At 45.1% G+C, this 16,195-nt stretch overlaps 1 protein-coding gene across 2 annotated transcripts in view; it reads right to left on the reverse strand.

Annotated features, from left to right (window-relative positions):
- The window catches only part of PRKAR1B (protein kinase cAMP-dependent type I regulatory subunit beta), a 221,518-nt gene that overhangs the window by 154,602 nt on the left and 50,721 nt on the right, over positions 1-16,195 (reverse strand). For both annotated transcript variants that reach the window (XM_075318062.1, XM_075318061.1), the window contains exon 4: positions 9,284-9,375. In XM_075318062.1, coding sequence (XP_075174177.1) covers positions 9,284-9,375 — 92 coding nt within the window. The remainder of the gene's footprint in view (positions 1-9,283; positions 9,376-16,195) is intronic.

Raw genomic sequence — 16,195 nt, forward strand, 5'->3', positions numbered from 1 at the left:
TCACTGATCAATAGTTAAGAGTACCGAGCCCCTAAGCATGGTAGTGCCCGCTCATCACTAGTTACGAGTACTGAGCACCCGAGCATGGTAGTGCTCGCTGATCAATAGTTACGAGTACCGAGCACCTGAGCATGGTAGTGCCCGCTCATCACTAGTTACGAGTACTGAACACCTGAGCATGGTAGTGCCCGCTCATCACTAGTTACGAGTACTGAGCACCCGAGCATGGTAGTGCTCACTCATCACTAGTTACGAGTACTGAGCACCTGAGCATGGTAGTGCCCGCTCATCACTAGTTACGAGTACTGAACACCTGAGCATGGTAGTGCTCACTCATCACTAGTTACGAGTACTGAGCACCCGAGCATGGTAGTGTCCGCTCATCACTAGTTACGAGTACCGAGCACCCGAGCATGGTAGTGCCCGCTCATCACTAGTTACGAGTATAGAGCACCTGAGCATGGTAGTGCCCGCTCAGCACTAGTTATGAGTACTGAGCACCTGAGCATGGTAGTGCTCACTCATCAATAGTTACGAGTACTGAGCACCTGAGCATGGTAGTACTCACTCATCACTAGTTACGAGTATAGAGCACCCGAGCATGGTAGTGCTCACTCATCACTAGTTACGAGTACTGAGCACCCGAGCATGGTAGTGCCCGCTCATCACTAGTTACGAGTATTGAACACCTGAACATGGTAGTGCCCGCTCATCACTAGTTACGAGTACTGAACACCTGAGCATGGTAGTGCTCACTCATCACTAGTTACGAGTACTGAGCCGCCGAGCATGGTAGTGCTCACTCATCACTAGTTACGAGTATAGAGCACCCGAGCATGGTAGTGCTCACTCATCACTAGTTACGAGTACTGAGCACCCGAGCATGGTAGTGCCCGCTCATCACTAGTTACGAGTATTGAACACCTGAACATGGTAGTGCCCGCTCATCACTAGTTACGAGTACTGAACACCTGAGCATGGTAGTGCTCACTCATCACTAGTTACGAGTACAGAGCACCCGAGCATGGTAGTGCTCACTCATCACTAGTTACGAGTACCGAGCACCCGAGCATGGTAGTGCCCGCTCATCACTAGTTACGAGTATTGAACACCTGAACATGGTAGTGCCCGCTCATCACTAGTTACGAGTATTGAACACCTGAACATGGTAGTGCCCACTCATCACTAGTTACGAGTACTGAGCACCCGAGCATGGTAGTGCTCGCTCATCACTAGTTACGAGTACAAAGCACTCAAGCATGGTAGTGCCCACTCATCACTAGTTACGAGTACCGAGCTCCCGAGCATGGTAGTGCCCGCTCATCACTAATCCTTAGTAGTTTATTTCAGATTTAAGCTACATTCACAAATCTACGTCCATTTTTACAGCCGTGAATAATGGATTGCTTTTCTTCCATGCGTCCTTTGTTTTGCTTCTGTTTTTTGCTCTTCCGTTTTTTTACAAAGACGCACATATCAGACCGTTTGCACGTCCCTACGTTGTATACCCACAATTGCACAGATTCTTCGCTTTCCATAATCCGGAGCGCAGTTCCTCAGTTGACTTGTGTCACACAGTGAAGCTTCACAGCAGGCAATGCAGAATAGCAGGAATTGTTGAACTTTTCCTGACTTCAGGCATTTCTCACTGCTAAAAAAAATACCGTAAGCATGAGGCAGGGAATCCTAGCTGAATTCCCATGTGAAAGATGAGACCGCGGACTGCAGCTCGTATACGGCGTGCTTCCATGTAACTATCTCCCCGCACATGCCTGCATATGTTGATAATCTTCAGCCATCGCTCAAGCTTAGAAGGATGCTCAGCGCTCGTATCCGTTTTTATTAAATTAATAAAAGGTGAATGTAAAAGATCCGAAATATAGTGTCCATATACTGCTATAGGTCCATAATGTACAATACATCTTTGTGCTGCCAAGTCCCATACGTAAGAAATAAATTATGGCATGCTCTATTACATGCTATTTTATTCCGAAAGAATATGGTGCATTATGGTGGCAACATGGCGGCACTTATGATTATCAAAGCCCCATGTGTCAGTTTTATTAGTCAAATCCATTACCAATGGTAAGGTCAACTGTCATTGCTTGGAATTGAATGGTGGTCCCATGCAATCATAATGAGCCAGGTTGGGGGGTTACACGGCAACTTTGGTCACAACAGCCATCGCAAACCAAAGTTTGAAGTGTCATTGTCACATCCCGGTTCTGTAGAAGTGAATGGGGTTGCATTGCGACCACAAGGGCCAGGCAAGGCATAACTTTGCTTGTTGCAGTATTTTCCGGGTCTCAATGTGATAGCGTGGCGATGTAGGAACGGTATCAAGCGAATATTAGTCATGCAACCGGTTTCCGGGTCTCAATTCGATAGCGTGGTGATATAGGAACAGCACCGAGGGAATATTGGTGGCACAACAGGTTTCCAGGTCTCAAATTCGATAGTATGGTGATGTAGGAATGGCACCAGGCAAACCTTGGTTGCGCAACCGGTTTCCGGGTCTCAATTCGATAGTATTGCGATGCAGGAACGGCACTGAGCTAACCTTGGTCACTCAACCGGTTTCCGGGTCTTAATTAGATAGCGAGGCGATGTAGGAACGGCACCGAGCGAATCTTAGACGGGCAACTGGTTTCCGGGTCTCAATGCTATAGCTTGGCGATGTAGGAACAACCCTGAGGGAACACTGGTGGCGCAACCGGTTTCCAGGTCTCAAATTCGATAGTATGGCAATGTAGGAATGGCAGCAGGCGAACCTTGGTTGCGCAACCGGTTTCCGGGTCTCAATTCGATAGTATTGCAACATAGGAACGGCACTGAGCAAACCGGGGTCGCGTAACCGGTTTCCGAGTCTCAATTCGATAGCATGGCAATGCACGAACGGCACCGAGCAAACCTTGGTCAGGCAACCGGTTTCCGGGTCTCAATTTGATAGCGTGGCGATGTAGGAATGGCACTAAGCGAATCTTAAGTCATGCAACCGGTTTCTGGGTCTCAATTTGATAGCGTGGCCATGTAGGAATGGCAGCGAGCGAACCTTGGTTGCACAATTCGTTTCCGGGTCTCAATTCAATAGCGTGGTGATGTAGGAACGGCACCGAGCGATCCTTGTTCGTGCAACTAATTTCCGGATCTCAATTCGATAGCGTGGTGGTGTAGGAACAGTTCCGAGCACACCTTGGTCGTGCAACCAGTTTCCGGGTCTCAATTCAATAGTGTGGGGATGTGGGAACTGCACAGAGCAAACCTTGGCCACACAACTGGTTTCCGGGTCTCAATTCGATATTGTGGCAATATAGGAACGGCAGGGAGCAAACCTTGGTCACGCAACCAGTTTCCAGGTCTCAACTGGATGGTGTGGCAATGTAGGAACGGCACTGAGCGAACCTTGGTCGTGCAATCGGTTTACGGGTCTCAACTAGATAGCGTGGCGATGTAGGAACCTTGGTCGCGTGATTGGTTTCGAAGCCAACGTAGCCCAAACCTAAACCATACATTGTAAGCTGGGAATGAGGATGATAACCTGGTGTAGCACAGGATCTCCAAAGCGACGTGTTGGAAGATATCAGCGGCGCTGAAACCTCTCACGTTACCAATATGGCAGGTGTCTTATGTAAAGGAAATAAGTAAAATATATCTTTGTACCGTGTTAGCCAGTAGAGATAAAAAAAAAATTTGTTTAAAAGGAAAGGAAATATAAAGAATTCCATTCCGCACTTCCATTAAAGTGAACAATACCCATAAAAGTGTAAAATAACACACTCCCGTCCGCTCCCTATCCTATATCCCAACAGCTCTGACATCTCCTATTAAAGCCATTAATCTGTAGACATTACTCTGGAGGGCAGAGTTCCTGCTCATAAAGCATAGTGGGAGTCCATTTACTCTACAATATGACAAGTTGATGAGTGTTTTCCGGCAAACACACCGGTGCGTGACACAAATTCCTAGATTATATGGTGGTGCTGCCTCTTATATTATTAGTTAGTTGAACCTTGACTTTTTGGGTGACTTTGTAATTTCTAGAAACTTTGGTAGGTAGAGGGTCCTGATTTTATTAAAGCACCACTGACTGTCTTATACTCACCATCTGGCGGCTTCACCTTTTTCCAGCGGTGTGCCGGTTGGTCTCCAGCAGTTTGTTACCTCCCAGGTGTTTCATGGAGTGCGCCGGAGCTCAAAACTCAATACAAGTCTATGAGAGCCTCATTATGGCTCTCATAGAGTTCTATTGAGAGCTTGTGACGTAACTTCTGACCAGTCAAATGTTCCGGGCACAAGATGGTGCCGAAAAACGATGAAGCTGGAAGGTGAGTATAAGATGTGGGCAAGGGGACTTACATTTAAAGCACCACTCCAGCGCTTTTTTATTTTATTGGGAGTGGTGCTTTAAATCTATGTCCGCTGCCCCTTGTCTTATACTCACCCTCCGGTGACTTCACCTTTTTCTAGGTGCGCGCCGGCTGATCTCCAACAGTTTGTTACCTCCCAGATAACTTCAGTGTTTCATGGAGCGGCCAGAAGTCACAACTCAACACAAATCTATGAGAGCCTCTTTAGGCTCTCATAGAGTTTTATTGAGAGCTTGCGATGTAACTTCTGACTTCAGACCAGTCAAATGTTCCGGGCTCAAGATGGTGCCGAAAAACGATGAGGCCACCAGAAGGTGAGTATAAGATGGGGGCCAGGGGACTTACATTTAAAGCACCACTCCAGCATTGAAAAAACCCTGTTGAAGGGTGCTTTAAGTAGACCATGTGTATATGGAGAACCGTATGAGTATGTGCTCACATTGTGTATTTGCAGCAAACGTTTCTGCACCAAAAACCAAAGTGTTTTCACATGATTGTCACATGGCAGAGAACATAACTAAATGTTATTAAAAGGAAGTTTCCCAAAAAAGACATATGTTACCTGTCCACGCGACAGATTATAACTACGCTGGGGTCCCAGGTGCTGATCCCACAGCCTCGTGTGTTATCGGATAGATAGTGAGCATGTGCAAACCACAGACATTGAATGAGGAAGTGGCTGCACATGCTCACTACCGCTCTCTTCTCTCAGGGGACTGTGGGACCCCGCTTGTGACCGGTGGAAGTCCAATTAGTCGGAACCCTGCAATCATCTATCCTGTCAATGGGTGAGATGTGCTGTTATTGGGACAACCCCTTTAATGCAAATTCATACAATAAGAATTATTGAAAAAGATTCTTAAAGGGTTAGTCCCATCTCAAATTTCCTATCCCAATATGTAGTAGGTGTAGTAATAATAATAATAATAATATAAAGTTCCTATCCCAATATGTAGTAGGTATAATAATAATAATAATAATAATATAAAGTTCCTATCCCAATATGTAGTAGGTTTAATAATAATAATAATAATAATAATAATAATAATAATAATATAAGCAAACACCTCCAATAAGAAATGTAGTATAGTTCACCTGATTAGCTATGCTGCTTGCCTCATGTGCAGGGCATTGCAGCAAATTAGAAATCCATTGTTACGACCACTAGCAACTAACTAACTGTCCATAACTGAGTAATCAGAATGATGATCATGGATACCTATTCTGCAATGCCCTGCACATGAGGTAAGCGACATGGCTAATCAGGAGAACTATACTACATTTCTAATTGGAGAATTTTCTATAATTATTATTACACCTACTACATATTGAGATAGGATCTTGGTGATGGGAATAACCCTTTAAATTTAAAGATAAAAAACAGGGAGAGCTATAAAATTGTCACACAGCACAAAAAGTACTGTAGGTACAATAGTAACCAGTGAACCTACCAAAACTAGAGATGTGTGCCCGGTATGGGAAACCATGTCTCCTCTTTGACAGGGACTGTTTCACAGGTGACAGACAGTCATGTGGTTTCTGGCCATAGAAGGTCACAGTGTTTGGCTGCGCAGAATGCTCCCTGAATTTCCATTGTTCCTGCTGTCAGTATTCATTGGTATAGGTAGCTTTCCTGCTGTATTCATCTCTCTCCATTTTGGACCCAGCAGGAGATCGCCTTCCACCCAGCAGTTGATTATCAGTATTCCCTTTGTGTTTAAATACCCCTTCCTTGCTATGGACTGGTGCTGGTGATATTTTTAGTTCCTTGCAGCTGAGATGCAAGCAAGTGGCTTGTACTCCTCTGTGGTATGGTTGCGCAGGCTACTGAATTCCTACCTGATTCATCTAATAAGTAGCTCATGCTATTGCCCCTGTGTGTCTTCTATAGTGGTTAGTGGGGTTGATGAAGCGCTCATCCCACCTGTTCCCTATTTTGGGCCCAGCACTAGGGATACCTAGGGTCAGGTATCTGGCTTGGCGCATAGGTGCGGAACCTATCTAGGGTGGTGAGGGACCTCAGGGACCAGCAGTAGGTTTGGTCAGGGGTCACCATCTTCCATCTCCCTAGACACAGGTTTTCCCTTCCCTTTCTCCGGGCGCTTGGTACTTCCCCACACCTAGCGTGACAGATCGTTTCAGTGACTCCATGGCACCTTTTTTTGTACCATACCCCAATGGAGGGTGCTGGATTTAATAATGCACCCATAAAAGTAAGTTCACTGGGGTCTTCAGTGCACACTTAATACAGCTATATGATGATGCTGTCCACTCTCCCCACCACGTAGATCCTTCACAGTCACCGACTACTGACACAAGACTGAAGAACTCCGCGATCCTTGCAGAAACCGGAGCCTGACCAATATATGTTCTTTATTGCATCCATGTCATGAAATTTCACAGGCTCGGAAATGGTACCATGAAGTAGTCACGCAGCGGTCGTATACCTTTGTGTGCAGGACTGACTCAGTACCAGACCGCAAACAAACCCCAGGAGCCAACAGTAAAAAGTTTTATGAGGAATCTCAAGACGGAGTGAAAAACAATAGCCCCTTTTTACTAGCCGCTCCATGACTGCCGGCTTCGAGTTGGTCAGTCGCGGTCACGCAGGTCACCGCTGAGGTCTCAGTCTGACGCTGACGCCGGCCGCCTCCTCGGCACATGAAAGGCCGTACAGTGGACGCAGATGGGCTCTCTGGGCCGCGGGTCAGAGACGGATGAACTGCGCTTCCTTAGCGATGGCCGTGTTTGTGTCATCCTGTTGGTGTGTGGGTTCTGGGTTAGTGCGGTCTCATGACCAGCTGACCTCGGAGACTGTGACCCCCTGCTAACATTTGGGGAAGCTCCATGTTTACCGGATATGGAGATGGTTGGAATTTCTTACAGTAACTTCTCAGGCGTGACAAGATGGTGCGTGAGGACTTCAGGAATGTAACATTCTCCGCACAGATCAAGCTTGGTTTATTAGCCATTATTACAACCAAACTACCTCAGAAACCTAAAGATTATCACTGAACCCAGTGGTTATTCTTCTGTCAGACGCAGCAGATTTACCATCTCCCATTTACCCAAGTACTTTCAGTCCCATTTACCCCAAAACTGTAGGCCTTAACTCCGTAAGACAGGGGTCCGTACATGTCCCCTATGAATTGTAAAGTACTGTGGAATATGCTGGTGCTATATAAATAAAAATTATTTATTAGGGGTCCCCAACTTGTACCTCGCAAATCCCCGATTTTTGTTTTGCAGCTGTCTGCTCAGGCTAGTGCCACTCTCAATCATGACAGTGACTACAGGGGCATTAATACTTTATAAGGGGGCACTCGGGGCATTATTACTTTGTATGGGGGCACTAGGGGCATTATTAGTTTATAAAGGGTCACTCCTGACATTATTACTTTCAAAGGGGGCACTCGGGGCATTATCAGTATATAAGGGGCCACTGGGGGCATTATTAGTTTATAAGGGGGAACTCAGGGCATTAACACTATATAAGGGGGCACTCAGAGCATTATTACTTTATAAGGGGGCAGGCGGGGCGTTATCACTATATAAGGGGCCACTGGGGGCATTATTACTTTAGAAGGGGACACTCAGGGCATAAATACTATATAAGGCGGCACTAGGGGCATTAATACTATATAAGGGGGCACTCGGGGCTTTAATATTATATAAGGGGGCACTGGGGCCATTATTACTTTAGAAGGGGCACTGGGGACATCATTACTATATAAGGGGCACTGGGGGCATTATTACTATATAAGGGGGCACTCGGGGCCATTATTACTATATAAGGGGTAACTCCAGACATTATTACTTTGTATGGTGCATTTGGAAAATTATTACTTTCTAAGTCGGTACTCAGGGCTTTATGAGAGGACACTCGGGTCATTATTATTTTAGAAGGGGGAACTTGGAGCTTTATTACTTTAGAAGGGGACACCCTGACCATTACTACTTTCTAAAGGGGCACTCTGAGCATTATTACTTTATAAGGTGTCACTCCCAACATTATTACTTTCTAAGGGGGAACTATTACTATATAAGAGGGCACTCGGGCCATTATTACTTTATAAGGAGGCACTTGGGCCATTATTACTATATAAGAGGGCACTAAGGGACATTATTACTTTAGAAGGGGGCACTCGGGCCATTATTACTATATAAGGGGGCACTCGGGCCATTATTACTATATAAGGGGGCACTCGGGGCATTATTACTTTAGAAGGGGGCACTCGGGCCATTATTACTATAGAAGGGGGCACTCGGGCCATTATTACTATAGAAGGGGGCACTCAGGGCATTATTACTATATAAGGGGGAACTCGGGCCATTATTATTATATAAGGGGGCACTTGGGGCATTATCACTTTGAAAGGGGGCACTATGGGCATTATTACTACCGACACTAGAGCCATTAGTACTTTATGAGGCGACACCAGACCATTATTACTATATAAGGGGTCACTTAGGCATTATGAACAGAGGGCTTCCATTCCATAGAATGAGGCTTGTGAGCATCTCTTACAGCTGAATGTGACTCTGACAGTGCAAAAAATTGGGGACCCCTGCATTAAAGGACAACTCTGGCATGTCTGTTGCCAATCGGTAACTTGTGTATTGGAAGTGTAGTTCAAAACTTCTCAATCACCATCTTCCGCCATTTTCCACGCTGCTCCGCCACCACACGACCGGATTTGTGACCCGTCGGCTCACACTGTGTGAACGGAGACAACTTTCTCAATGTTAGTTTTTCTCAATGTTATGCTCAGAAAGAGTCCAGGAGTGGACCATGGAAGGCAATATTACTGATTACTAACAGAGGGGACAAAGAAAACCCACAAAACACTGGAGTGCTCCTTTAAGGCCGAGACACCTCCCCACCTACAATCTACCCAAACAATCTGGCGTTATACCTTCTCTCGTTGTCGTCGAGGTGGGCAAACAGGACATTTTTGGAGATGGCTTTGGCCAGGGCCGTCATCGTCTTGTAGTCCTTTGGAATAACCTGAGGAAACACAACACAGAGGAATATTACTTTCATGTCCCTGGCATGGACGAGCGAGTGATTCTGTGAAGAATGCAGAACGTCTCCAAGATGACAAAAGGGCAGGACCTCTCGTCTCACACAAGGGTAGAATGAAGATTTCGAAGATTAAATATAAAATCGTGTTTCCCCGAGATGTGATTTACTTCTCATAAGAAATCCATTATTTAATTGGTTCCCCCCCCATGTATAAATTACCGGCCAACAGAATAGAAGAACGTTCTGGCTTTTGGCTTCAAGGAAAATTAACCAATTCCACAAGATTCCTTCATAGAGCGTTACATACAAACTTCTTCAAAGTCAGATGGATAAGGGGCAAGGCCTAGCTGTGCCTCGTGTGCCGCCATATGGTGTTCTGCATGAAGCTGTATTATGTGGGTACTCTCCCCAATAAGTAATGCGCCCCTATTGGATGGAGCATGCGATTCACACAGAATACCCCTCCCTCCCAAAAAAAAAAATGAAGACTAGAGATGAGCGGACTTGCAGATAATCGGGACTGGCGGGTCTCTGTCCTCTCTTCTTTATTTTTTAAATCCGGTTCCAGTCCGGAATCCGGTCTCCATATAAGTCTATGGGGACCAGAATCCAGAGATTAAATTGTTGATAGAAGGGATGGGGGATAGGATCAGGCACGCTGTACTTACTGAGGATCTGCCATGGCGATACGCTGCTTCCGGGTCTCACATTCACTTCCGGAACCGATAATTACCCCTCATTGAATATTCACTGCTTTCCCTGTCCACCGGTGCCTGTGATTGGTTGCAGTCAGACACGCCCCGAGGCTGTGTGACAGCGTGTCTGACCAATCACAGACCCAGTCTGCGGGTCTATAGTGTACAGAAAATATAAATAAATTGTCGTAGGGTCCCTCCATATTCTGATACCCAGCACAAATAAAGCCCATGGCTACAGGCTGCAGCCCCCAGCCCTGTGCTTATCTGGCTGTGTATCAAAATAAGAGGAACCGCCGGGTCCGCCCATCACTAATTAGGATGCATGGAGATACAGTAGAGCTCTATACATATAACGTGGAGGTGCATAAGGCCTTTAGGTGGTTTTCTATCTGATCGCCTTGGGTGCTCAGCAAATAGTAAAATTTCCTGTTGGAACCCTCTACAGGTGAAATTTGGCATTACATGGCTGCCATTAAGAAATAATAGCTGTCCATTGATCATGGATGGCTTCAGGTACCCCAAATGAATAGATATTAGCAACCTTTCTGGCGACCCTTGCAAATACAGAAAAGGGCTTGCGAGCTGTTTAGCAAAGAGCTTGTTAGCGCTACGTTCCTAAGAAAACAGCCACCTCTGATAAGACAGCAGAGGTGGTGAGTAACCTAGGTCAAAAGAGCAGTAAACCAAATAAAAATCCATCCATTCTTGAGAATAAATTTAATTCTCAAGCACTGTGCAAGTTTTCCAATTTAACCACTTGAAGTAAGAACAATTAACCTGCTAAGGTGTCCAATATCCTTTACAGCTCACCAATCACCAGGATTTTCCTATATAACCAAAAGCCAGTGCTATACTGGCACTATCAGGCTAATTCTATACATACCTTTAGTTGTCAGCCAGGATGTATAGGTTTTGAAACACAAGCAAGTAAAGTTTATAAAATGAGCAGCTTTTTGATTGGCAGCAGCTACCGATCAGCTGATAACTGGGGTAGGGTTTGATACTGATTCCCGCCCCCCTGCCTGTCTGTCCTCCACCTGTTATTTATGCTAATTCTATTATAGAATTGTTTTACTAACTGACTAGAAGGACCTGTGCTGATGTCATACCCATGTGACCAGAAGGGGTGGGGCCTCAGACAACATAGCTGCTACCAGGAAGCAACATTATTTTTCTGCTGGCTGAGGCCCTGCCCCTTCTGGTCACAAGGATATGACATCAGCACAGGTCCTTCTAGTTAGTTAGTAAAATGATTATATAATAGAATTAGCATAAATAACAGAGAGGATGGACAGGCAGGGGTGCGGGTATCACTATGAAAACCCAACCCAGCTATCAGCTGATCGGCAGCTGCTGTCATTCAAAAAGCTGCTCATTTTACAAACTTTACTTGCTTGTGTTTCAAAACCTATACATCCAAGCTGACAACTAAAGATATGTATAGAATCAGCCTGATAGTGCCAGTATAGCGCTGGCTTTAGGTTATATAGGAAAATTCTGGTGATTGGTGCGCTTTACAGAGGATGTTTCACTTGGTCAAAAGTATCCAGTTTTTGTTCTTATTTTTTCCCCTCCGCTCCCCTGAGTAATCATTTTTTTTACTTTTTAAAATCCCCCATACGGTTGCCGAGATATGGGCCTTTTAATTTAGCCAAGCCATGCCTCCATCTAAAGACCATAAAAACATCTGCAAAATAAACAGGCCCACATCTCTGGTACTGTATGGCAGATTAAAAAAATAAAATAAGATAATACTCAAGGGAGAAGGAGGAATAAAATAAGATCAAAAACTGCTCCCTTTTGAACTATTGAGAGTTCCCCTTTAAGGCTCTATAGAAAATAATATACCAGTAATTGAGAGACATTATTACATATAATGTGTCCTTCGGGATCTCAGCTCCCCCAATGCACTCACCAAACGTCTTGATTTAGAAAACCAAACTATGGATATGAATTTGGGGAAAGTTTTTGACATTTTGTACAGTGAATTCTCAAAGTGGAGTTTCCCTTTAAGCCGGTGGCTGTAGTAACAATAGCACGGCATGGATGCATTTTAGTTCAGCGCGTTTCAGGTCTGGAAATTATCTGTAATGTTCAGCTGCCTTTTAAGTGCATTTAGAGGAGGCAGGAGATGTTTGTGCTTTTAAACATCATTTGATTTAAGTTAAAAAAAAAAAAAAATCTTCTATGAGTCAGGCGGCTTCTGTGTGGCCGGAGGGAGCGATATAATGTGTTTCCCCGAAAATAAAGCACGGTCTTATATTACCGTATTTTTTTGCCCCCAAAAATGCGCTAGGGCTTATTTTTGGGGTAGGTCTTATTTCTGGGGGGTAAATTGCTGCAAAACATGATGTTAATATTTTTCCTCTTCCTTTTTACAACATAACTATCCTTTCGTTTTCTCCCATCCCCCACCTACCCCTCTCCCCCTTTTCCCTTTCCATCCTCCTAGTAGGTTTATAGCCTTGGGCAGTTATTACATACCCGTATTTGTTTACTTGTTCTCTTACAAGGTTTTGTACTACTCATTTCTGTATAGCTAATATATAAAGCTGAGTATGTATGTATGTATGTTTTTATGTATGTATGTGTGTGTGTGTGTGTGTGTATGTATGTGTGTCTGTATGTCCGCTAAAGGAATCCGCACCGTCGCATTTACAATCATGAAATTTCGCACAGACGCCTCATGTGACTCAGGGAACGTCGTAGACTATGTTTTGATGGGAAAATGTAACCCCAGGCTTTACAGTTACTCTCTAAAAAACCTGCCCCCATTAAACTCAATGGAGCTGGATGCCACAGGTTATTAATAGGAGCTGTGATTGGTTGCTATAGGAACGAAAGACATTCATAGTATAACAAGCTTATGTGTGAGGTAGTATGATATCAGTGGAGAGACAGACACGGACAAAGAGGCAGACAGGGAAAGAGAGACGGGGAAAGAGACAGACAGGGAAAGAGACAGACAGGGAAATAGATAGAGAGACATACAGATAGAGAGAGACAAACAGATAGAGAGAGACAGACAGAGATAGAGAGACAGAGAGACTGATACAGAGACAGACAGAGAGATAAACACAGAGACAAAGACACAGACAGACACACAGAGACAGACAGGGAAAGAGACAGACAGAGAGACAGACAGACATGGGGAGAGAGACAGAGACAGTTACTATCCTGGGCAATGCCCGGGTACTACAACTAGTTCTTGTATATAAATGTACTATTATGTATTGTTATTACTTTTGTATATTTTTTTGTGTGTAGTATACATATTCTGATTTTGTATATCTTATATGTACAAATATCCTTCACAAAGACCTAGACTAGGTCGAAAAGTCGGTTTGGATATTTTTGTGGTGCCGAATTGGAATAAAACAATTTCACTTTTTGAAGCATTTCTGAATCCAACTGACCTTTTTTGGTGCTGAGGTTATTCTCTATATTATTGGGAACTAGTCCTTTCCTCAAGAACAATATCATTTTACAGTGTTCCACCTTTCTTTCTATTATTTGCTTACCTAGCATGACTGACAGCTCCTCAGTGCCCCTCCTCCCTGCTGCAGAATCTCTGCCTACATAGCCTGACTGACAGCTCCTCAGTGCCCCTCCTCCCTGCTACAGAATCTCTGCCTACATAGCCTTACTGAGAGATCCTCAGTGCCCCTCCTCCCTGCTACAGAATCTCTGCCTACATAGCCTGACTGACAGCTCCTCAGTGCCTCTCCTCCCTGCTGCAGAATCTCTGCCTACCTAGCCTGACTGACAGCTCCTCAGTGCCCCTCCTCCCTGCTGCAGAATATCTGCCTACCTAGCCTGACTGACAGCTCCTCAGTGCGCCTCCTCCCTGCTGCAGAATCTCTGCCTACCTAGCCTGACTGACAGCTCCTCAGTGCGCCTCCTCCCTGCTGCTGAATCTCTTCTTACCTAGCCTGACAGCTCCTCAGTGCTCCTCCTCCCTGCTGCAGAATCTCTGCCTACCTAGCCTGACTGACAGCTCCTCAGTGCCCCTCCTCCCTGCTGCAGAATCTCTGCCTACATAGCCTGACTGACAGCTCCTCAGTGCCCCTCCTCCCTGCTGCAGAATATCTGCCTACCTAGCCTGACTGACAGCTCCTCAGTGCGCCTCCTCCCTACTGCAGAATCTCTGCCTACCTAGCCTGACTGACAGCTCCTCAGTGTCCCTCCTCCCTGCTGCAGAATCTCTGCCTACCTAGCCTGACTGACAGCTTCTCAGTGTCCCTCCTCCCTGCTGCTGATGAAATCTCGCAGTGCTAAGTACTAGCTGCAGCTGTCAGTCAAGCTGGGTGGGAAGAGACTGAAAACACTTCAACACATGAGTGCTCTGACTCTAACATTCTGATATGGATTTTCAAAGTAAGTACAACAGCCTCATCAGATCTAAGACACCTTTGTATTGTGAGATATGGTGACAGATCTGCTTGCTTTTCAGTATGTCTACATGGGACGTATTTCCAATGGTAAAACTATAGGCAACTAATCTGCCTCAAAATTTGTCCGATGTTTGTTACAGATTTTGCTGCGGATTTTATCCTATTTATTGCAAATAATATCTGGAAATCCGCACTGCAGGTCAATTTCTAGGTTGATCTTTTAAGAAGCAAGTGACTTTTTAAAATATCTTATGCACAATGCTGTAACTGTGCCTGGAAAGTCCAGACAAAAAAAATCTGCAGCATATTTGTGCAGTGTGAACACAGCCTTAGGGCTATTTGCCGCTCTACACGCTGCGTAATACCCCGCACTTTTCTGCTCAGTGGTCAATGACGGATATTCAGTTACAGATGTATTAAAATTCATTACATTTCCAAAACAGTAAGATAACCCAAAGGTCTGGTGCGCAGATATGTCCGCAGATACCGGACTTGTTCTTACTTGAGTATTTCAATCAGACGCCACCTGTACTCAATTCCTACCTGCCCCGGAGGCAACAAGCCGTATGCCAACCATCCGACTACTAACGCCATCCAGCAATTCTCACTGTCTGAGAAGCTATGCATCCTTCCTCCAGAGACAAAGCAATATCCTGGGGTGATTATGAGATTGCTCCGCAGTGACAGAGGTTAAGGAGCTCTTAAAGGGACACATCCACCGGCGATTTCCACCTTGCATGTAGTAAATGCCAGATTAATGGGCCATCTTTACAACTATGAGAAATGGCATTACTTTTTTTTTTAAGGAACAGATACATTTATTTTATCATACAGAGAGTATCCCTTTGGTGACCTTTACCATACATGTACGGCGGATGTGATACTGCATGTATGAAGTGGCTCAGTTCACTCTGTATATTGTAAGTACTGGCTGTGTAATACAGCAGGCGCTTGCTGTGACTTCTGCAATCCAATTTTCAATACATAATTACAATTTGGGAAAAGTGGGTGACATATAGCATACAGTATGTGAAATTAATATCAACACCCTCAGCATTAACCATGCTGGAGCCTGATTCTAACTTACATGTCACGCACGGAGTAGGAAAAGTCCGTATGCACCGCGTGACACAATGGTGGGCCCTACGGCTAAGGAGATGGGTGAGGAGACACCTTCTGAACTCACCCCAAGCTATTACCTGAGCTCCCTATCGTCCCTATACAGGGTGTTTCAACCCGTCGCCGAGCCGGATACCTAATCCCTCACTAGCTCTGCAAATACCCCTGGCTAGTGAGATGGCTGGCAGGAGACACTAGTCTCACCACTGCACTAATAAACACGGAGGGAAAAGGAAAGACAGACAGGGGGATAAACAGAAGAATACAAACAGCAAAATCCATGGCTGCAGGCAGACACAAGAGTAGAAGTTGGATGGGCACAGGACGATTCGCCAGCAGCTTGTTCCGCCAGGATGGCCAAAATAGAATGAATTCTATCAACAGCAAGGACTGCTGGGAAAACACCACTATTTAAACCTGCACTGATAAGAGCTGATGGCAAAAAAAACTGACACTGACTCATGAGACAGCAAAAGAAAGGAAACTTTGTTTAAATGAGGAGTCAAGACAGAAAAGAGAGGCTCCTGTCCAAAACCTGTCACTAGTCTCCAAACAGCAGGGAGATGACCGGGACATTACAATGGGTACGGA

This window comes from Anomaloglossus baeobatrachus, chromosome 7 (genome assembly GCF_048569485.1).
Source record: "Anomaloglossus baeobatrachus isolate aAnoBae1 chromosome 7, aAnoBae1.hap1, whole genome shotgun sequence".
NCBI classification, from domain to species: Eukaryota; Metazoa; Chordata; class Amphibia; order Anura; family Aromobatidae; genus Anomaloglossus; species Anomaloglossus baeobatrachus.